Below are 24053 nucleotides of genomic sequence, written 5' to 3' on the forward strand. Positions count from 1 at the left end.
TTTTGTGCTTTAAACTCTTTTTTGTAAACTTTGAATGTATTGTATCTGAAAATGCAATTGATGTCACAAAATAGATTAGATCTCAAAACATAGAAGAAAAGCACGTCTCCACTCAACTCAGCTTCATTCTTGTCTTATTTGTCGGGCCAGGTTCACACACACGTTTCAGCATATGCCTTCAGTGTGTGACTGTGTGTTAAAGTTCTTAAATGTTTCAGAGTCATAATAAATTGAACAAATGAATATAGGTTTGAAGGAAGGACTTCTGTATAAAGATGGATGCCAACAAACATGGTGGTTATTGTTGGTTGGTGAGTCATGCAAGTCAGGCCGTAATACTTGATACTAGGTCACCTTTAGTCGTATTTTAACAGTTTATAGGAACCTGTAAGGTTTTTCATATCAGCTTGCTTGAAAGCCATGCCTTAGGTGAGTTTAAGCCATATGTGATGTTAAATGAAGAAATACCGTGCATTTCCAACGTGTGGAAAAAGCATTCAGCAAAAACCTTCCATACATAAATCAAATCTGAAGAAAGCTGGTAAAAGCAGAGTTAGGGGTTGGATGAAATCAAGGTGTTTGCTCTGAGCCCACAGTCATCTGATTCTGTCTGAGTATTGCTAATATATTAAATTGCACATCAGCGGCTTATTGCAACACAACAAAGCAATTCCTCTCATTTCGTTTCAGCTTCTCTCCCATCATTTCCTGAGGGGTCTTTGTACAGTAGCTGGCTTGGCTGACAAAGCGTAATGAGATTTAATTTAAATTAACACTTGAGATCCAAGCAATCAATAATCCTCCCACCTTGCCCAGATTCTCAGGACCAGTGATGCCAGTAATTTCCGCAAGCAAATTTGTTCTTCCCATCTATTTGAATTACACCCACACATTCAGCAGTGTGGTTTTGTTGATACATATCTGGCATTGTCAGCCTTTTCATGGATGAACAACTGCGGTCTTAGAAATACCTTTTGCTCTTTGAATTGCAGAATGACATCTGACTCCCTAACTTGATTTCTATCCAAAAGCTACAGTATCTTACTACCCCTGAGCCTCATTGTGGCACTTTTGGAATGGGTATTAGTTGGCAAGCTCCAAAGCTGAGACATGCAGTGTGCCAGCTCCTACCCATAATTCCTTTCCCTCAATTAGTGCCAGCTGCTCGGCCTTTAGTATTGACAGATAGTTGTACATTATCCCTGGCTGCATTAAATGCTTCAGAGATTTGCACTGTAATTCCAACCACAAAGTTTAGCAAATCCTTGACACTGTGCTAACTTGTAGTGGTGCCACTTCCTAAAGACATTAGGCCATTACAGAGCCGTTCTGGTGTTCAGTGTTGCTATCGATTGCATCGCTGTTTTAAGTGTTTTAATCGCCATGGCAAGATGATTTTCTCCATGCTTCGGGAAAACAAATTGATTTAGGCTTTGCTTGACTCTTGGGACAAAGATTGGCAGCAGTTGTAGACTACCGGAAAATGACTGTTTATCATGTCTTGTTCATTTTCAGTTGACTTATTGCAGTGGGGCATGGTGTCAGCTCAACAAGGGTTTGAAGGACAGAGAATGTGTTGCATACAGGTGCTGTCCCCATCATGCACAGGCTCGGCAGCAGCCTGAAACATCAGTGCAGTCCAAAGCATGGTTCTCACTGTGCCAAATCTGACATACTTTTACTGCACCCCTCACAGTTCTTTCTTATTCTATGTCATATTTGATCATTGAGAAATACTATTGACTTTCACTGGATTGCACTTGGATAACAAGTGTGCGTATAGACACACGAGGTTATCACTCACCACTTATTCATATGGACACTGAATCCCACCACAGGGAAAAGTGCAATCTGATCGCTCATCCTATGATAATATTATAGTTAGGACAGTGAAAGGTCAAACCACAGCACAGGTCTTGTTTTTCATGGCCTCTGCTGTGAGCCCACAGATGGCTTCAGCATTGCCGCAGGGCCAAGATTCTGTGAAGTGCCTCTGGGAGGGCATGAATGCCGATGAGACCTCCACATCCCCCTCCGCATTGCAGTATGTTTTGCCGTCACTCTTGCATGAGCTCTAGTTTGAAACCGTGCTTCTCACAGTCGGATATGTGCTCTTTAAGTGCTTTTGTTCAGATATGTGTGTGGCAGCAGAATCTCCTCTGGACGTGCTGCCCTTGACACCAGCAGGGCATATCGGAGTGATTGGGTAGGATTAACTGATGATCATCTTTTGACCATGTGACCACACTTTAAAAGGTCAGCAATGGTTCATTCTCCCAGCTGTTATTAAAACCACCTGTCACACTCTTTTTGCCATTTTCTGCATATGAATAGAGGTCTTTGATAAAGATTAATGCTTTTTCCAATTATGGAAATTGGGTCAATTTTGGACTGCCAAATATCAGGACGTCATTTTGAGAATACTAATTTCAGGTAGAGCGTCATCAGGATAGTTAGTTATTCTCCTGTTACGACCCTAATGTGCAAAGCCACTGCTTCTCAGGTCAGATTCAGCAGCCAGGGCAACTGAACACCACTTTCCAGCAGAGTAACCCAGCACTTTAACAAAGTCATCAAATCCAAAATAAAATGACATGAACTATATTTAACCTCCTTCCCACTCTATTTTTGGATCTGCCTTGAGAAGTAGTCACATACAGTACCTTGCCCAGAACTTGGTGCAAGGCAGCACCTGTTTCTGTTTAGAAATAGGAAACTGGATGTAGAGAATGAAAAAATTTTCATTTCCAATTGGGGGGTGCTTAAATATGCACTTGGGCTCTGCTGTTAGATGTTAATCGAACATCAGCAGTCAAAAGCATACATCTTCAAGAGAAGGCTCAGGATTTTTTCTTTGGTTCTGGTAAATTGCTACCAGCCTCCTATTAACAACTGTTGGTAATGCGAGTCCAAATTCATCAAGAGAGAAAATATTCCTACCAAGATGCTACCTAAGTCAAATGTCTTTTTCTTACAGTTGCCACAGCTTAAAGGGAACTGTGGGGTGGATAAGTGGAGGGAGGAGTTAAGGTCAAAAAAAAAAAAAAAAACACGAGACAGAAAACTTCTTAAAAGAGGTGTGATTAGTGAGCCCGCATACACTTCTGAAAACGATAAAGCTGCTGTTACACAGCATGTTTTGGTGACGGTCACCTTTTGATAATCATCATCAATCAACTATCCCATCACACTCACGCATGAATGGATATATTTTGGATGCAAAACTCATGTCAAAGAATTGAGCCACTACCAACCAGTTGAAGACCATGTTTTCATGCAATTAACTATTAAAACAAAACATGTTACTGGGACTGTCTGGTCCGGTGGAAAGAGTAACTGTAATTAAATACCAGGTCATTCATTGGGGTAAACCCTGCCCTGAGACTGATTAGAGAGCTAAATCTACCGCAGTGTTTTTGCTCCACCACTCTGCAACAAAACTTAGAACCGACATCTAATGACTGTTAACTTTCTAACCAGGAAGCTTAGATAATAATAACTAGTAACAATAAGAAAATAATTATATAGAGCTTGATAATTACTATAATCTTAAAATCTGTAAGATTGAGCATTTGAGATTTACTTGAATTTTGCATACGGTGTCCTACATTTGTGTTTAAAGCAAGTGTGGTAGAACATGGCTCAAGCAGTGCCAGGGTTTAGGATTTGATTCCCTCCTGGGACTACCAGTGCTCAAAAGCATGTCCTGATAAAAAAGTACTGTGACGGTGGCATTACAGCAAGACAGACAAGGCTTTGCTTGCTCTCCCTGTTTGCTTAGGTTTTCTCGGTGGACTCCAGTTTGGTCACACAGTCTAATAACCTGTAGGTCAGGTGGATTGGAGACTTTATAGGTATGAGTGTGAGTGTGAATGTGTTTGCCTATATATGTTAGCCTTGTAATGTAATGCTGACCTATCCACAGAGTCTTCTTACTGTCTAACCATGCTGGGATAGGCTCCAGCACACCAACACCTTGAACATTAGTAAATGGGTAAAGAAAATTAATTAATGAATGCTTCTCCTCGTCCAACATAAGTGGTGCCTATTCTAAATAACAGTGTACACAAATGCTGCACACACATTCACTTTCATGCCATCCCACTCAGCCTTGGGCTTGGACTAGACATTGCATAAATTGTTGAAGCCCCACCAAACAATCCATTCTGTCTGACAAATGCCTAATTTTTCTCAGAACTGGAAGTGACATAAGAAAAATCTAATTTAGGCATGAGGCAAGGGGTCTTTAAATCTGTCACCAAACCCCAACGCTGACCATCAACACCAAACTTCACACAAGGATCTAATCAAGCATCCTAAAACCATAAACCATACCATCGTCCACATGGGACCAACTATAAAATCTTTGCTGCATCTGATTTTTTTTTTCAGCTGGTAATTGGTGGGGCCTTGCTGTGACTGTGCACTTTTTTTGCCAGCTCCAGAAAGAGACTCTTAGTTCATTTTATGGGCTTCAGGCACACACTAATGTGATGGGTGTTAAAAAGCCACAGGTTCGCAAGTGTAGGAGAATTTACAGCCACACCACATTCAATTTCATGGGTCAAGGGCATCCACAGCGGGGTCATCAAGTCTACTGTTTTTAGTTTTTAATCACTTGTCAGCAATTCCCAGAGCAAGTTTTGAAGTTATGTTCCAAGGTGTGCTACTTGGGGGGATACATTTTTAGTAATTAGAGAAAAGACGAATTTAGGGCTACTGGCAAGAAAATTCCACATGTATGACTGAAAGAGAATCAATGAAACTTGCAGGACTGGTCTCTGAAAAGCCTTATTGAAGGAATACCCTCTGCAGCAAGCCATCGGTACTCATTTAGCTGTATGTCTGCAGGTCATAGGACATTACTTATATATGCTGGTGTAATTTAGTGACAGAATACTCTGAGATAGCAATTTCAGACCATACTACAGCCCGCCTCTACACCACTGATATCAGGATCGAATGGCTCTTTGCCTCATGAGCAAGGTTGGATAGAAGGGAAAAATACACCAATCACATCAACATTAGTAATGTAAAATTGTTTGCTAAAACCATCAAGTAATAATCCATAGTGACAGCTGCTGTACTGTCATTAGTTATTTTGTCATCAAACTCGTCAAAAATGAAGTCCTGCTCAATTTATAAGGTGATGGGTATTTAAGAAAAACTATGTGCTAACTTCTAATGATAACTAATAGTAATGTGAGCTATTATTCATCCCCACAGAGAAATTTTCTTTTTGCTTGTCAACCTCCATCACCTCAGGAACTGGTAGAGATTGAATGTGTTACTCAAGGACACTTGAACAGAGCAGATGCTTGTCAGCACACAAGCTTGAACCTAGGTGCTCTGGCTGAAGAAAGTTTGGCCATTCTGCCACCCTAGTCACTCTATTTGTTACTACCAAATACTCCATTCTTATAAATACCAATACCAGCATAAATAATGAATGCTTTTCAAATTAATATGCCATAAACACTTTAAAGCATTTTCAAAAGTTGGACTTCCTTCCATAACATTAAATGTCAAACCTGTGTCTAGACAGTCTGCCTGGACTTATCCACCAAGGCCTAATTCTGGAAAATCCTGCTTGCTGCATGAATGTCACTCAACCGGGAGCTTCTTGTAAAATTAATTGTGTGTAGTAATCTGTAAAAACGTATCATAAATATTTCTGAGATGTCAGAATCTATCCAGCCATCTGACACATACCTGATACTACTCTACATCCGTCTGTGGGAAGAGCATAGGCACATCACCGGGAGACAGGAGGTTTCCATAATCTGCCTTCCCTCAGTCTCCTTGGAGGAACATCTATTCTTCATCACTGTCAACTCATTGTCCCTGGAGAGACCATGCTTCATTGCCTTGGACCTTGGATGGCTTGAAGCCACATTTTTTTTTGCTAGTCACTAACTCCTCCTTGCAAACAAACATTGACATTGAGGCATTTTGTAAACATATCTGGAGTGAACACCGAATTTGTCTTGTCTCCAAACTTCCAGTAGCATTACAAAGTCATTAATCAAATGATAGTTTCCCAGAGGTCCCTTTTATTTTTTGGGATTGGAATAGTGATTCCTCATCCCTAAGTGAAAAAGCAAGCGGAGGGCGGACGGGAAGGATAAATCACCAGAGAAGTGAAGACAGGTAGTGTCCAACAGCTGGACATCTGGCCCTTACCGAGTCCCAGACTGGCTGATTTTATTGCTTTTCATTGCTTTCCTTGGACCCTAGAGAGATTTTCACAAACAACCTGTCATTTGGCCTGAGATGATCATCCTCTGCTGGTTGTTTAAGTGATTACAATGTGCGTACAGGTATCTTGAACATCATGCACTGATAAGATTAGGAGGCTTCCCGGGGGCACATTTGATTTACTTAACACAAAGCTCAAGTACACACTGGACAATGTGTGCGTTGTGTTTGCCCTGATAAATGACATAGGCCTTTAAAGGGAATAAAATGTAATTAATACAACTGGATCTCAACTGCTGATTTCTAGCTTGATATCACAAAGGTGCAAAACTTTGAAATCTTGAAAGGTTATTTGGTAGTTGTCGCTTGCTTCTAAATGTGCATGTTAAATCACTGGTTTGTTGATTTTATGATTATGTTTTGTTAAAATGCTTAATAAATACACCTGGCCTGGTAGCATGAATAGAACCCAATGTTGGTCTAAATGAGTGTTTGTTAAATTACAATAGGTGTAAAAAAGGCCACCCAAATGAGCCAGGGTGAGATAAAACTTCTCACTTTCAGGTGCAGGGCTGAAATACATTTATATATAAATTATATTAGAGTCCAATCTTTAAGACTGGAGTCTTTAAGACCTCATCTCAGTCCTCAATCTATGAGCTTGAATCTTTGACTTTATAATGTTCTGTACATGAATTGGTAACAGGTGTCAGTTTTTTTATGTTTCTAGACTGTTTAGAAGGTCAGGAAAGGATTTTCAGTGGATTATCACCTTAAGCGTCTTTAAGCAATGTCTTGGTTGTGTCACTTCCAATCTCCGTGCCTCAACAAGTTCATCTGTCGCCATCACTCTTGAACCATGTCGTTGTCGAGGAAGTCCTTTCCCGCAGAGGGAACTGTCAGCAGCAGCACTTCTCCAGACAGACGGGATCGTTCGCACATCTGTTTCAGACTCCAGATGTTTTTGAATGCACCTGGCGAGCCCCTCTCCCCCTTCTCACCCGTTACCCGTGGCCTCACGCTACATCCAGGATAGGGCATCCTCCTTCTTTGTCCAGATGTGAGGCGATGCTCATGGGCCTGCTGTAGAATTAGACGGGATAGATAGACTGCTCCTGGAATCACTGTGATGGCTTGAAGGGCCTAGATGGCTTCGATAGAATATTTGATAACTGTCTAGAAAAATGACTATCTCTGGACAATGCGTGAGACTTGGAAAGTTCAACAAAGGATAAAACAATGCTTTTCTCATGGTAAAACATCAGCCCTGTGAGTCTCATGCAGTTTACCGATACCTATTTCCACGACTTTATCAGTCACTGGCATTGTGTGCCAGCGTAATGACCACTCAATAATGAGGACTTTAACAGGAGTGCCACTTCTGTCCATTCAAATTCTATGAACCTTGCACAACAGGAATCCAGTCCAATAACGGGGTCTCCAGCTGCCTTGGACTACTCCCTCAACCCCACCACCCCCTCCGGCCCAACATCCTTCTTCCCCTTCTCTCACTCTCACTTCCTCACCTGTCAGAGGTGGAATGTCGTTGGCAGCTACAGTTCTCCAGGGTCTGACTCTTGACAGATGTAGCGATGCTCAGTGAAAATGTTTCCCACTTCCTATTTATGAAGAGGCCTGAAACAAGCAAAGAGCAGCAATTACTGCAGGACCGACCTGGTGCACCCAGCTGTGCTGGACATCACTGACACAAAACAGGCTGCACTTGTCCTGTCTATTTAGACAACCACAACTGTACCCTCAGCAGCAGTAACAAGGACAGTGTGAAAAGACCAGTTTCAGGTGCCTTAGTGGCTCTGTTACTCATGGTGCACATCATGCACTTGCAATGTTGTGGGTTTAAGTTTGACTCATTACTTTTTTTGGGGGCATTTCAGCTTTATTTGACAGTCACAGTAGAGACAGACAGGAAAGGCAGGAGAGAGAGAGGGGATGACATGCAGCAAATGGTCTAAGGTTGGACTCGAAACCAGGATGCTGCAATCAGGATTCAGCCTCAGCAAGTGGTACACGCTCTTATCCAGTGAGCTACCAGGGCACCCCCAGGTTTGACTCATTGCTTTATCTAATTCTGGATTGGGCTCCATCTATCCAACACACATGATTGCTGGGCCTCTGCTGGCCTGATGAAATGTAGGCGAATGATTTTTACACTCAGGTGTAACATTTTGAATATAAACATGACTGGGCCACCACAGCACCATCACCACCAGGCCAATGCTTAATATCTGGGACACTGCTGGGTCAGACTTGATGAATGTTTGAGGAATGATGCGTTTTAACATAGACATCCAGTTAAACTGATTGGCCCACCACAGTGCCACCAGCAGCCATAAAACAGGCTAAAAAGTCCCCAAGCTTTAAACAGCAATATCTCAGACATGGCTGGCCTGATTTTTATGCCCTGACTTTAAAATGAAATCTGGCTTTGGGGAATTTAAAGGTTGCTGCTGGAGGTGAGGAAACATCACTTGTATTTATTTATTGTTCTCCCTAAAGGCTTCTCATTTACACTAGTATGGCAGGTATCCAACATTTATAAGTTGACATGAAGTTTACCTGAGTAACGTGCATGCTGGACTTGGGAGCTCTCCTTGTAAATGACCACATGGGAAATTACACAGTGATGTTTTCATATTCTCCAAATACTCACTTTTAAGACGTGCACATAAATGCACCATGCATCATTACCACTAATGCAAAGTGCACTGTTCTAAATTGCTGGAAAGTACTGGACTCAAATAAACTGCAGATGGAAATAACGCAGTTGCAGGCCGAGTAATACAGGTTACAAAGAGGTCAGAGAAAAGAGGACAGAGATTATAGATTACAAGAGGGTTCTGTGCCATGGCCTTACAACCCCAAAGTTGTCGTTGCCAGCTTTGTGGCATTTGAATCCCGGTGCTGGATGCAGTTTTACCTTTACAAACTGAGATGTGATTTTGTCACTGTAGCAACTGGCATATTTTTAAGCTCCTCCTCCCCATCATAACATATCTGATATCAAAACAAACCTTCGTGCGCGGTCGTTTGAAGCTGAGATGGGAGTAAAGGTTTTCTTTGTTATTGACTTAATGCCTGTAGCTGCACTGACATGGAGAAAGAGATACAAAGGATCGGTAGTTGTGGTGACAGCTGTTATATATGCCACTATCCAACTTAAAATAACTGCATTTTCCTCTGCAAATTACACCAAATTTATCCATAGAAACCATTTAAGTTTTGCCTTGTCTTACAACAATACAGATATAGCCTCAAGGACCTAATACAAGCCAACTGTCTGTAGTGTTTAGCTAATGTCATCTAAATTTCAGAAGCCATTTTGGAGTTAATTAGGTGTATATACAGGGATTGGGTGAGACTTGATGACTTCAAAATATTTTGAATATTGTAATATCATAATTGGGCATGAGTGTTGTCTTTTCTTGTTTTTGAACGCTGCATCAAAGTAAAAGGATTAAGTATTCTGAACAGATTAGACTGGTTTAGACTGGTTCTGTTTTTTGCTTGTGCCTGCTTGGTAATCATACCTACATAATTGATGATTGTTTATGAAAATTCTTGTGTGTTAGTATCTTAGAAAGCACCAATAGTCATCCCTGCAATATCGTAACAACATCAACATTGAGGTTTCCAGTCGAGGATATTGTGTTATTTGATTTGCCCATATAACTCAGCCCCAGGTTTATACTGCATTGCTCACTGCTGGTACCTTAAAATGAACCAGCAACATTTTGGCAGTTCTGCAGCTTGCCTGCCACTCAAATCTGAATGCAATTTCATCATGGAAGTGATGCAGGTGGTATAGAAACCTTTTCCTATTGGTATATTTCAATATAGATATTGTTATGAGTGACTGTATGTGCTTCAGTTCCAAGAAATAAGCCAGGTCATATTGCATAGGGTATTTAACCTTTACTTTTCCTCACAACTCCTCTCTAGAGTACAGAGCTTTTCATTCACTTGCTATCTTACACCATCGTCAGCAGACATAGACAGCAACAGGAGAAGGGTAGAATTTCAAAACCTTCCCCAGGGAAATGTTCTGTGGATCCACTTCGCCCTGGGTTTGGTGCGACCAATCGTCATGGCAGCTTTCCAGCTCTCAGCAGGAAAGGAAGTGGCTCTCAGGGGCAGTGCTCAGTTCGCCCTCTACTGGGCGGAAGTCAAGCCTCCATGAAGCCGTCAGTCGAATAGGTCATGCTGTCAGAGCACGGCAGAGTTCACATCCTCTCATTAGACAGCAGCGCTTTCAACATCCCTGACTCCAAAACCCCTTTTACAGGAAAATGGCAAAGTCAGGGAAATTGGGCTGAATTACACTTGCAGTAAAACAGGCTTACGACGATGGGGCTGTGCAGGTGTAATCAGGAACAAGCAAGCAGAAGTGGTGTCATTACTTTCAGCAGATACACACATGCGCCCAGCACACACTCACACATTTCTCATGTAACTCATCAGCTTACACCATGTGCTGAAGACATAAAGATGGCTCATCTGCTGAAGTGTGAAACGGGGCTGTGATGTGACCATGTTAAGGTCCCTGCTGCTTGTTGTGTTGTGATAATGAAACATCAAGTTTGGCTATGATCTGGTGGTCAGCTGAATGACACCATGCTGTCTCTGCAGTCACACTAGAAACAAAGCCGTGCCTCGGTGCCTGTTTTTATTGCTTTGACAAATCTTGATCAAGCCTATTTAAAAAAAGGTTGCAAATGACATTTTCAGGTGTTACGTCTGACATGTTTGCAATATGAACGCGTCAAGACAATGTGTCCTTTACATGTTTCAGACGTAAGTCGGGAGTTTACATGACTCTGGCTTGTTACCAAATGTTCTTGAACAGTTATGTAACAATAGCAGTCTTAAAGCCACTTTTCACAAAAAGTGAGCAGAAGCGTTTTCTCGTGAAGTGCAGTTGATAGGAACTGTTTTCTCGTGAAGTGCAGTCGGTAAAAAACTACTGAAAGAAACAGAACTTAACAAACAAGCTAGAAACTTTATTTGTTAAACAAGTATATAGAGTTGCTGTTGTACATCTTTTTCTTGCTAGTTTGTGGTTTTATACATTTACCAACAGTGGTTCAGAAAGGCAACTGCTAATGGAAAAAAATGGCATATGTATACAATACAAATTAGCAAACATATCAAAATCAGTTTTTACAACTTTTGTAGCAACCAATTCTTTCTATTGGTGTGCCATAGTGCAAACTGTGTTGTTCGTAAGACAGAGTTTAAGCATGATCTCAACATTCATACATCTCAATAATCCATGTCTCTGTCTTGTACACATTTTCATGTGTAGGCTGCATTCATTGTGCCTTCAGTTCAAGTCCTTCTGTCCAGTATTGTGAATTTACAATCAGAATAATTCAAGTGTATCGGGCAGGTCAGGCTGTTTTGTTGGATAGTGAAGAGGCTTTATGATTGAGCAACAATGCTCCTTCATTATGTGTGTCGGTGTGTATGTATGGCACTGTACATGAAGACGAGTCAAGGCTTAAGAGCGATATTTAACGTTGCTAGAACATTTTCACGTTTCAGCACGCACACCTCTGTTGAAGTTCACAAGCAATCAACCTCCAATGATGTTATCCATCAGCTCTCGGTATCGATAACTGAGATTATAGAAAATTACTTCTTAAAATGTTGGATGCAGTACATGGAAAAAAGTAGATTACTTGCATCTAATTCTCCAGATATGTAGATGTGTTTGTTACAATTTTTAGACTAGATTTTCAAGTGGTGGCGAGCATTGAATTTTGTGAGTTTGCCGTCAAGATTCCTATAAATCCGTGTGTACTAAAAAATGTCATTGTTCTACCAGTGTGAAATATCACTTTAAGTGTCACCAGCTGTGGTTTTCCAAGCCCTTTCAAAAAGTCCATGAGGATTCCTGGTTTCACTCTGAAAACATAATTCTCAAAATGATTATCACAAATATATAGCTTAGCAAAAGGTGTAACTGCTTGGAAACGGGGTAGGAGTTAAGGTTGAGTGGGGAAAAAGTGCAGAGTGGACGGCGTATGTGCATGTTTGAGTATATTCTGCCAGCATGTTTGAATAAATGGACAGAGCACAGAACATTGAGACAGATGAAAGAGTTTCTGGATAACTGTATAATTTCTGTCTACATCCACTCCCAAGTCCAACATGCGTTTGTGTTCCTGCATCCATCTGACCTCAAGCCTCTATGGCTAAGATGTCACTGGAGGAAAGAAAAATAAAACAAAAACTAAAAACAACAGAATGCGATATGTTGGTTGTGAAAGCGCTGCTCAGCGGGAAGGTCAGGCTGTTTGTTGCCTCTACTCTGGTTCTATTGCACCGTGTTCTGCAGGAAAGCACTGGTAATGGTGGATTGGTTGTGTCAACAAGTCTGAAGTAGGAAACTGGACTGAGCCACGGTCTCCCCCTTTGCCAGGGCCCCTGTCCCAACTCACGAGCAGCCGCATCGGTCCACGACCATGGAGGGGATCTTGCCATAGATGATCTGCTCTTTGCGGTTAAAGTAGAGCATGTTGATGGGCGACATCTTGGTCGGGGTACAGCAGGGGCCTGCGGTCCCTCTGGGGTTCGCCTTGTTCACCAGGTGGGTGTGCGGGTACTTCTGCAGGTGCATGTACTCACACTCCCCGGAGCAATAGTTGGCCTTGTAGCGCTTGGGGGCAATAATCCAGTCCCAGCCGAAGTCTTCAAAGTCCACGGTGAGCGGGTAGCGGCAGCATCGGGACTCTGGCGAGTTCTCATCGCAGTCCAGGCCTGAATCTCTCCTGGAGCGCTTGGGGACCTCTGAGATCTTCACCTCCATGAATGGTTGCTGCACAGAACAGAGAAGACTGTGCATGAATACACTGAAAACAGCACAGCTTGGTTTGCTAAAGGAGGCAGATGACAGCATTCAGTTTACATCTCCTAAACTGGCGCCCTCGACCTTTGGAACATGGCATGATAATATTATGAAACTCTGAGTTTTAAAGAAATTAGATCATTTGACGGTTGGTTAACCACAGCCGTCTAAGGTATTCTAATTGCCTCACAGCCCAGTGCCAGTATTTGAGCCGTCTGATGTGTTTGTCACTGATAGTACCAGTGTGTGCGTGCAGGCAATTACTCTGATTTGTACAGTCACACAGAAGACTTTAAGGAATTTGGGGCAGGTGAACTTTTATGTAATCAGGCAATAAGATTCAAGATTATTGGTGGACTGGGCATGTGTCCAAATGCAGGTGTGCGCCTACATGGAGCCTGTGCTGATTATCAATTTACACAGGTCTTTTAAATGTTGACTTCTTCTCCCTTTTGTTGAATACAGCAGTCTTTAGCTCCTTGCTGTCTCTGCAAAGCCTCAATGCACACAGCATGAAGCTTACCCTACAGGTATCATCATGTGCAGATGAGTAGACAATCTGATACAGTTGCTTATTTTATTTTATATTATTTTATTTATCTTTTATTTAGCCAGGAAGGTCCCATTGAGATACAAGCTCTCTTCTTCCAGGGAGTCCTGGAAAGTAGTTATTTTATAACCAGTCTTTTTATCTTCTTTTAGACCCTGAAAGTTTTGGGGTGTTGTGATATGGTCCAATAGGACGTCTCATAATCTCATAATATTCTCTTTTGAGTCCTGCTGCAGCAATAAATACTTCTTCACAAATGCCACCAAGATTATTTTCCTGTGCGTTAATTGTTGAATTAAAGTGATACTGATCCCGACTCTGCTCATTTATCACCTAAGATAAATCTTCCTAAATCTCAGCATGGGATTTCAAGTTAAACTCACCAGTCCTTCCTCGCCTGGCTCTGCGGAGGTCACGGCCAAGTCGTTTCCCCGCGAGTCGAAGGCATTAATCTCGATGCCCCAGTTGGTCTCCGGCTGCCGCAGCCACACGGTCAGCACTTGTTTGACGTCTATACTTTGCCAAGAGCTGACCCCAGCGCTCACGTCGATCTTCAGGGAGCGGATCCGTATGTGTCTGCTCCCGTCTGTGACCGGCATCAGGCGGGAGATCTGCAGGAACACCGTGGTGGCTTCTTCCGCTGCCCGCAGATGTACCCAGAGCTGGGCTCGGACTATGCGATTGGCTTGTAGCTTTTGACTGAAGGAGAAAAAGCAGCACTTTGGTGCCCGATCCACTTGGACGACGGATTCCGCTGGACAGAGACAGGGAGAAAAAGGTTCCTTATATTCACTGACCATGTGCACTGCAAAATTGATCAGATGTAAGCTTGTTTTAAAAAAAAAAAAAAAAAAATCAAAACATGCAGCTCTGCTCTTTGACTGGACTAATAAACATGATCCTGCAATCCGTTTGTGCGTAATGATCACTTAAGCTGCCCGGCAAAATGCATCGAATTAATGAAGCCCCCATGTTTTAGCCTCATCAGTGCGCACAGATCTATGTGCGCATTTCAAATACACACTAAAACCTACACTTTGATGCCAAAATATAGTCTACCATTCTCTGGGTAACGTGCGCTCTACTGTATCCCGTGCGTAAAAACCTAGTTTGGAAACGAGTGCGCTCCCTTTGAGTGTGCCTTGCATCATTCAGACAATGAGGGAAAAGAAAACAAGTCACACTGGGGAGAAGAACTTACGCTCAGTGGCCATCATCATGATTGTCTCCGTGATGGCATGCTCGTCGTCGTCCTCCATAATCACATCCTTATTGTCATCTCCAAGCACATCGTACTGATCGAGAAGCTGCTGCAGCGGCGGCGCCTTGGGCAGGAGCTGCTTCACCACGTCTCGGCTGATATTGGGCGCTTGTTTGAGTCGCAGTTTGCTTAGAATTTGGGACTTGATCGCGTTCAATCGCATGGTTTTAATCTGCTGTCGCACCTCGCATGTTGAACACTGCTCCACTTCTTCTGTTACGGTGGCGGGGGGTTGCTGTTGCGTCGCTTGGTCACCCAAACCCACTGGACCCAAAACCATGAGCAAGCTAAGATACAGCACAATCTGAGACAGATGCATTGTCTAAGGTGCGAAGTTTGCCTTAAAAAGGATCCCTTGGTGTGTGCTGGAGCTGGTGCGCGACTGAACTGGATTTGAATTAATGTCCCACACTGACAGGCATCATACTTTATTAGCGCACACCTTTATATACTCCAACTTTAGCCTCTTTTGTGTCGTCAAATACTATGATTGGCTGGACTGGCAACAATGAATTTAACCGACTGACATGAAAAGTTTTTTTTCGCTGTCAAACCATAAAGGGATTGGGAACAGTTGAGGCTGTAAGCATGTGCTAAACGTGTCTGCAGATGGATAAATTCATTTTTTCTGATGGTGAAATCAGCGCAAGGATGCGACCACAAAATAGGTGTGCTGTGTAATATTCGGATGAACTTCAAACTCTAAGCTTACCTACCCCAACAGGACATTTTAATGCCTACAAAATAAGACAGATTGTTAATGGAGCAAAACAAACAAAAAATCAAATTCATAATTGGAATAAAATAGGATGCGCAATAATAATTAAAGTATGTCATTGAGTTCTGGATAGGCATATTTAACTTTTTTCTTCTTTTTCTTTAAACTTGCATCCACACTTATTAAGTAGAAACACAGGCATTCCGAGTGCACCAAATGTTATATGCTCTCTCTCTACATTTCTGTTAGTGTCAAATCCAGTAATAATAATGGACTTATATCCACATTTCTGTCTGATTGGCTGTGGAAATGCATCCCCTCCATATAAACAAATACAACTCCAAGTTGATCTATTGACAGTAAAACGCCACATGCCAATCTGACAAACTATTCTGGATTTTAGGGGGCCAATTTAAGCTCAAAATTGATAAAAACAATATGATAATGAACAGTATTGATCTTTGCCCCAAGAAATGTCTTTTAAGAGAAGATGTTTAGTGCCATCGTGTGGCAAACATCAGCAGCTACAACATCATGCACGGCGCTGGAAACATGAGCGTGGGCCCTCAGTGGGTTCAGGATAACATCACATTAGAAAATAGTGTACATAAATGTTTGTCTCAAAAGGCAAACCCTCACTGATCAACGTGCTTCTCGTGTTATTCTCACCGGAGAGAGGTGTGGTGGATGATGAGCTGCGCGCTTTTCACTGTGCGTGTGCTACTGAAAGGATTTTGCAAAGTGAAATGACACAAATCACTAGAACCATTTTCCATGCAGCCTAATATCACATACTGCAAGTCAACTGGCCATTTGGTTTATCTGCCAAGACAGGTCAACACCGTTCTGTGGCTTCATTAGTTCTGTGCTCTGTCTTTAGAAAATTTTGAGGTGGAAATAAAATGTTGAGATTACGACCTTTGACCACTGGCTGGTCGTTAGCCCTGCTGGACATGCATCATATCACAGGACTTTAATGGCATCCAAGGACTTGTTATCACATATTTTCCCATGCGATAACAATCATCTTTATTTGTTTGCGTTTGAGAGGTGGACAAATGCATTTTCCTCTCAAGCGAAGGACTTATAAAAGTTACCTGCTGCTATTAAAAGGCCTCTAGTTCCCCAGTTTTATAACAATGGAGTGCAAATAAGCCTAATGAATGAGTGCAGATCTGCAGATAGATAAATAGATAGACAGATAGATGCTAGGTAAACAAAAGATTCTCAATATTTCTAAAGCTTATAAAACACTGGGGATATAGGGACTGACCTGGATCCAATTTCCCCCATAGTAATTGTTTTCATTTTTATCATCAGCAGACAAGCTAAGAGTTATAATCAGTGTGGTGACTGGCCTTCAGGTTGAGATCAACTCAGAATTAGGCTATGAGCAACAAGTCATGAGCTCATGATTTTAATTTCAAAAGTTGATAGTGATAAGTTGAAAATGATAAGCACTTCTGTATTTGTAAATGATTTAAGATGAGGTAGTTGGTTTTTCTAAACTGCACTGAGTTTTTACAGTGTAAGTGCTTGATGTTTCAAAAGATAGGTTGCTACCGTATTATTAAAAATTTTCCTGCTTTCAGGTAAAACTGTTGAATGCTGAGTTAATTTAGTTTGTTATTGGCTGGAAAAACAAAAAACAAAAATGATGTTGCTTTTCGCCACCAGCACCACCACCATCACAATCCACAGCATCATCACCATCATCATCATTACTAAAAATCGCACAGGCTACCCTCTTTTGACACAAGCTGTACTTGAGAGCGGGGCCACAAGAGGGCGATATTGCACAAGTCAAAGTGCGGAGAGTCGCTGTCCAATGCGCACCGTCTGCTCCGCGTTTCCTCCCCTCCACACCGCTGCACCACGGCTAATTGCCGATAAGTGTCGTTGCACTGAAGTCAGTCAAACCCTCCGATCCATCTGATCCAGTGCTGAGGAGCTCCTACGTGCTGTGGAGCGACGTGAATGGAAAAGGGAACAGTCTGTCGTCCATCCGACTCCTGCTCCTGTGATGATTTTTATTTCAAAGATTATTTGGAATTACAGCTCTTAAACAGCCGGATGCGCAGCGGCTCATCCTGCTGTAACCAAACCTATGAGCAGCAACTTGGAGATTACCTCGTCTTTTGCACATTGCCTACAATCGATACCTTTTAAGTTTCGAGTTGAAGTCCTCGGATGCCCATGGCTGTCTGAAAAGCCGATGGGTGCTGGAGAACCGACGCGATCCCCGACTGTGTCTGGATTATTATTTACTTAAACGACCTTGGCTTTTTTTTCTTCTCACTGGATTATTTCTGGTGGAATGGGGAGTAATCTGACGCTGTTACTCTGCTCTCTGAAAAGTATGTATAACCTCATGGGCTAGGCTGCAGGCAAGGAGTTCACGGGACATGCTGTTCATTTTGAAATATTATTATTAATGATTTGCATAGGTATTTCCAATGCAGCAAGACTGCTCAGTTTATGCACGACTACGCAAACACAAAGCTGTGAACTGTGTGATTCAGGAAAGTCTGTGTCGAGCTTAATCCAAATCCCATCAGTCTGACAGCCAAGGGATGCATTCACACTTTGATGCATATTAACACAATATTGCTTTACAAACCATTAACCCCATTACCATAACGTCAGAGGTTGCAGGAGATTTATGCCAGGGATCAAATTCCTTTGTGGGCGTCTGATGCTCTGTGGACATTATTTCCTCCACAGACGGACTTTCTTCTCTGCATAAATCATTCACAACCTGCGTGTTGTAGGCTACCCTACAATATGCATCTTCCTGAATGGAGCACATGTTTCCTGCTGTGTACTGTGCGCTAAGGCCTAGTCCTAGAAAATGACCTGTCACACTGAATCAGGCTTGTGAAGCTCGCTTAGTAGAACAGATGGACACGCAGGCTTACAACAAAACAGCATCAGTGCATTCAAGCCAGAGACAGTCCTTTCTATTCTGTGTTAGACTAAACAGGCCATGGGAGTGACTCATGACACACTGATGTAGTGGTGGATGAGTGAATGATACAGTTGATGTGCAAAAGTAGTTGCTGGCTTGTAATAAAAGAGGCCCTCTGACCCCACAGAGGTCAGCAGAGCTGGGGGGAGGGGGGGGGGGGGGGGCGTGCCGAGGCCTCACCCAGCCTACTGGAGCCTGTGTCATGTAGATGCCACAGCTACTGCGAAAATCGTTCACAATCCTTTCCTCGTCCCCACCATCTGGTATTTTTAGGCTGCCTCTGATGGAAAATAAATCACTGAAATCCTCCCTCTCCCCCTCTCTTCTTCTCTCTTTCTCTCTCTGTCTGCAGTTAAGGAAGGGATGAGTTCAAGTCAGCCAAGGAGCAGGACAGACCAGAGCTGTTTCACCACCGCCGGTCCCAGAGAGGGATGGACCTCCTAGCTGGTAGCCCCCCTGTGCCCTCTGAAGTCACCATCCTCTGCCATATAGCATCTCCTAACAGTTTATATTTATACGCAGATATGGATGAGAGAGTGAGTGGATGATAGTTGACCAAAACCAGCAACAACAGAAAAAAGCTAAGGAGGAACTGAGGAAGCTGAAAGGTGTGGCTTCAGGAAACCTTCCTGATATATTGAAAATCATAATGGAAATATCAACGTGAAAAAAAACCCAACAACAAAAAACAAAAGGAAAGCATTTTGTTTTATGCGCTATGAACAAAACTGCTCACACGTAACTGCCACTGACCCTCCCCACCTTTCCTCCCTCAAGTTAATCAATGCTACATTTTCCAGAGTATGGGGTGTGTCAAATCCAAGAGGAGGAACTCAGCAGCTCAGAATGCAAACTCGATGGAAAAGACGGATGGCAAAGCCAAGAGGACAAAGGGCGAGAAGGCCTACTTGGTTCAGTCGGAGACAGGCTCGGTGGAGGACTCGCCCCAGGTCAACCCTGTGCTGTTGGAGTACGCCCAGAGGCTGTCCGAGGAGATAGTGGCCCGGGCCGTACAGCAGTGGGTGGAGGTAGACAGCCGCTACAGCGACATCCCCTACATTGAATGCGATGTGCCATGAGATGAGAAGGTGTGTGCGGGCTGGCCCTCTGCCATTCAGCCTGGACAAAGGGTGTATTCGAAGTCTGTTTTTCTGTGTGTTGGAGGTTCTAGGTCTCCATGGTATCTGATGATGTCTGTAAGGTCAGTAAGGTCAGTTATGATGTATGTGGATCGTAACTGCTTTACTGGTATTGTCAGTGCTGAGGGACTGCTGCATTCAACCAGAAAACATCTACCATTTGTCCAAGATGAAATCCCCAACTGTCATCACAGCTTCTACCTACCAAGAACAGGAAGTTATTAATTGCCATAGTTTGGTTATGCATTATGTTTGCATTGGATTACAAACAGAGTGTGTCTAAACACCCGTCTCAAAAGCCGGTAACCTGAATGACCCAAGCTCTCTGATCATGGCCACAGTCATGGTTCGTACCATTTCTGTCTCAAAGCTCGAGTCTTGCTGAAGCACTGTGGTTCCAGCTGGATATCATCTTTCTTAGACCGCATCTGTCCCAGGTCCCAGTGGATGTTGTCCACTTCTAGCAAGTACTGCTATGGATCGTTATGTTCTACCCCACCCGTGAAAGCCTATCCTGCCCATCGATGCTGTCTTGGGGCCAAAAATTCTCTCCTCTTACCAAGGAAGTTATTAATAGACCCCTGATTTGGCGAGGGATCTCACTTGAAAACCTTGGCTTGTGGCAGGTCTCTGACCATGATCAGAGAGCTGCCAGGGCGTCCTTCTCTCTGGCCCGACAAAAGGTTCCTGGGGCTGAAGGTCTTCTGTAAGGGCCTCCCTGGAGATCCTGTGATGCAGCCACAACGAGGAGCACTTTCTTCACCTCTGCCCAACGCACCCATTAGGCAGCCTCAACCAGTACAAATAGCCATCCATCCAGCAGACAAGGACCTCAAAGTAGGTCACGCTGACTAAGTGATGCTGCAGGAAGTGGTGTATACACAGTCGTAGCGGCTAACAAAGTTCTTGGATACTCTGCATACAACATGACAATACAACCCAGATCACTGGCGCCCGCTGGTCTTTGAACCACAAAGAAACCAGGGCACGAGGGACGACTGACATACTTCACCAACAGGATTTGGCTTCTCAACAGAGGTGGACTCAACAACTTTTATTTCTAGCCAACAATGTTGTAGGCCTAGTTTGTTTTGGGTTTTTTTCATTTCAACATTGTGTCATTGTATAATGCCTAACCAAGAAGTACTGCCATGATCTGCCCTATAGTGGACAACAGCACAAATATGCAACCCTCAAAGACCATGACATTTTAATCCAGTGCATATGGCTACTTAAAATAGTGTGGCACGGGCCAGAGATATATACACCAGGGAGGGAGAGCTGATATATTTGCAGTAGGGGATGACAACTGCCAAAGTCCTTAATGAATGTTATTATAAGCACAAAACATTGTAGAAGGCTTTGCTTAATTGTTTTATATGATTTATGATCCAGGGGAAATGAGGAGGGGAAGTGTCTGCTTTTTGTTTATTGGACAAAAAGAGAACATGGCTATAGGTCAGCGCCTCAAAAATCAGATCAAGTCAAATGTGTGCACTGGTGCTGTAACTGATGTCATTGAGATTTGCACATAATTGCAAGTCATATTACTAGCTGAGCTCTATTGCCAGCTAAGCCCAAGTGCATTGATGAGGCATGCTATACACATATTCTCTTCTCCTGTGAAGGAAAACTGCCACACCACCCTTTACAATGGCTCTCACAAATTACATGCTTCAACATTGTTGTGGTAATTACAACATTGTGGAGATAAACAATAATGGTGGGCATCAGTGTCAATCAAAATAATTCTGTACGCAAGCTGATAAGCCATAGAAAACAATGGCAGGTATTCTCACCACTTGCCTTCTCCCCAAAGATACTCCCTAAGAACATATTTCCTTAAATGCATAATAGTGGCCAACAGATTACAACAAAATAAAGTTCATATGTTCATGTATATTTTATCAAAAAGTCAAACAGACACAGATGCCGTGTTCCTGCTGTGTGTAACTGCATCCACCACTACTTTCAGTGCTGCATCATTCAAAATATTACTTTAATCTTCTTGAAATGGCAAAAAAGCTTCAGTTTACAAACTTCATTGCTTAGGTGTGCCGGGAGGTAACTGATAATGAAAGGGCTGTTGTCAGTGGGTTTTCTCAGCAGAAATATGATGGTGTGCTGTAAATTACTACTCCCTGACCTATGGCATTTAAAATCAACACAAAATGTATTTTGCACTAATCTACATGGAGAGATTAATCTCTTGCGGCCTTCCCTAAGATCCTGTAAAGATTAGGGATGATACAATTCTACCCCATGACACATTCCTTTATAATTGGTTGCTGTTTGTTTCGCTTCAGATAAAATGACATAGATCTGATAATGTAAAATTCCCACTGAAATTCGCTTTCTGTGAAGCTTGGGTTTCGAAACCAAAAGGGTGCTTTGACTACGCCACAGCTGTACTGTATGCTGTATGAGCTGTCATGAAGAGAATGCAACAGCCAGGATTTGGGTCATGTCACTTTCTTCATAAATCAAATACTGGAAGGTTAGTTTCACTTTACATACTGGCCTAAGTGAAACAGAGCTGACTCCATCCTGGGTGATAGCAATCTGTTTTCGAGGCTGTACATCAAAGATGCTGCCTTGATGCTGATGTCATAAACTCTGCTTTTTGGATATTGTGCTTAACATCACAGTTGAATTTCCAATGTGATGTCAACACTAGGGAAAAGTCGATAAAAAAATGGTATCAAATTATATGAATTATGGTATCATCTGTGTTTGCATTGACACAGGCAAGAGATCCATCTTTGAATCTTGTGGCACGGACCAGATTTCCTTGTGGTGATCTAAACAAGGAGCAACCACAGTCAATCTGAATGTCCATACAAAGGTAGCCATATAGAGGGTCTTTATCTGTCACACTGAGTTAAAAATCAGGTTTTTCTGATGCTGTGTAAATGCCTGTGTCTTCATTCAAACATGTGTCTTCCAATCAAAGCACTTGACACGGATATTGACTGAAAGGCTGCTAATGCGTCCTTTTGGGAACTGTGATTCTCCGTGTGAAGACTGGTCACTCATTTTGAATTATTTTAGAACAGCAAATAGACAAGGGGAACGCTGCAGTGGCGGCCACTTTGAAGTTTGTCAGCCAGGTTGTGGTGGCCATGTAGCGGTGGCCATGTAGTGGTGGCAGAAGTGTTTATAAATGAATATACTTGGACAGGTATTGCCACACTGAGAATAGAAACTGCATATCTTCAGTTAACACACACTTCCTGCCACGCCTTCCTTCCCCTCACTGTCAGTCTAACGCTGGGAAAGGTGCAAACTACTAAGTGAATTACCTCAGTGTAACTGCAGTTTTTAAAATAATTTGGTATATGCAACTCTGATCTTGTTTGACATTTTTGCATTTCATTGTCTCAGTTAAAGCTAACTGTTTAAAAAGCAGGTTGTATCCCATAGTTCACAGGTTGGCACTATCTTGGACCAAGTTTACTGAGCTGATGATGCACTTCTCCTGACAGGTGAAGCTGAGCACAGGTTTGATGTCAGTGTTTCATTATTGTTAATGGCAAAGGTGACCATATGCTTTAGATTTACCCACACTGCCACTGAAATTGGCTTCAGCCTCAGCCTTAGCTGTAAAGACAATTAACAGAGGTTGCATTTATTTCTTACATATGGCCTTTATACAACAAACAGCAGTCAGCTAGCATGGCCAAAGTTCAAATAGAAAACAGTGAGTAAGCTGAGTCCACGACTGAGACAATCCATGTCCAAGAGGGAGAATCCACCTGCAACATTTTTATTTTTCTCTGCTGCCAAAAGGATCAAATTCAGCTTCTAGGAAGCAGCTGCAGAAGATGATACATTTCCCAAGCTTATTTATCACTGTAAAATAATGTAAAATGAGTGACCTTTCAAAGTCTCATATTCCTATAGTACAATATTCATTTCACTTACAAAGTGTACATATATGTAAAAACTGACTGACAAAAACAATGCCAATAAAACTGACATTTATGCCTTCTTTCATGAATTGTTTGATAGAACTTGCCTTAGCACACATGCTTTATAACAGAATGACGTCTAGATTTCAGCTTCATAGGAACATGTTTGATTCTTTGATTATATTTTGGTATTACACTTGACAGGTTTTTTTTTTAAAGGCTTGACATAATATAAACCTGTTACTGTGCGACAACATGTTAGTGGCACATACTGACATGTTATATTGTGTTAAACAGAGTGTGTGTGGGCTCTGGCTACACACACGGACACGCATCCTTTTTTAAAAGTGTACACAGAGGCTCGCCAGTTCACTTGCATGAAGGGCAAACAAAAGGAGTTAGAAATGACTCCTGGCCACTGCTTATCTGAGGAGCAAATC

At 42.5% G+C, this 24053-nt stretch overlaps 1 protein-coding gene across 1 annotated transcript; it reads right to left on the reverse strand.

Annotated features, from left to right (window-relative positions):
• Positions 1 to 11201: 11201 nt before the first annotated feature.
• On the reverse strand, positions 11202 to 16288 carry mstnb (myostatin b). The gene is made up of 3 exons (XM_030081239.1): positions 14818 to 16288; positions 14000 to 14370; positions 11202 to 13036 (listed from the first exon to the last, which is right to left on the reverse strand). The coding sequence occupies exons 1-3, from the start codon at positions 15194 to 15196 to the stop codon at positions 12656 to 12658; spliced, it is 1131 nt and encodes a 376-aa protein (XP_029937099.1). The 5' UTR covers positions 15197 to 16288; the 3' UTR covers positions 11202 to 12655.
• Between the last annotated feature and the right edge of the window lie 7765 nt (positions 16289 to 24053).

This window comes from Myripristis murdjan, chromosome 21 (genome assembly GCF_902150065.1).
Source record: "Myripristis murdjan chromosome 21, fMyrMur1.1, whole genome shotgun sequence".
NCBI classification, from domain to species: Eukaryota; Metazoa; Chordata; class Actinopteri; order Holocentriformes; family Holocentridae; genus Myripristis; species Myripristis murdjan.

Excerpts from the sequence above, each read along its gene's own strand:
- mstnb (XM_030081239.1), bottom strand. The coding sequence starts at position 15,196 with ATGCATCTGTCTCAGATTGTGCTGTATCTTAGCTTGCTCATGGTTTTG. Across the intron at positions 14,371-14,817 it reads CATGATGATGGCCACTGAGC|CGGAATCCGTCGTCCAAGTG; the intron begins GTAAGTTCTTCT and ends GTCTCTGTCCAG. Across the intron at positions 13,037-13,999 it reads AGCCAGGCGAGGAAGGACTG|CAACCATTCATGGAGGTGAA; the intron begins GTGAGTTTAACT and ends TGTTCTGTGCAG.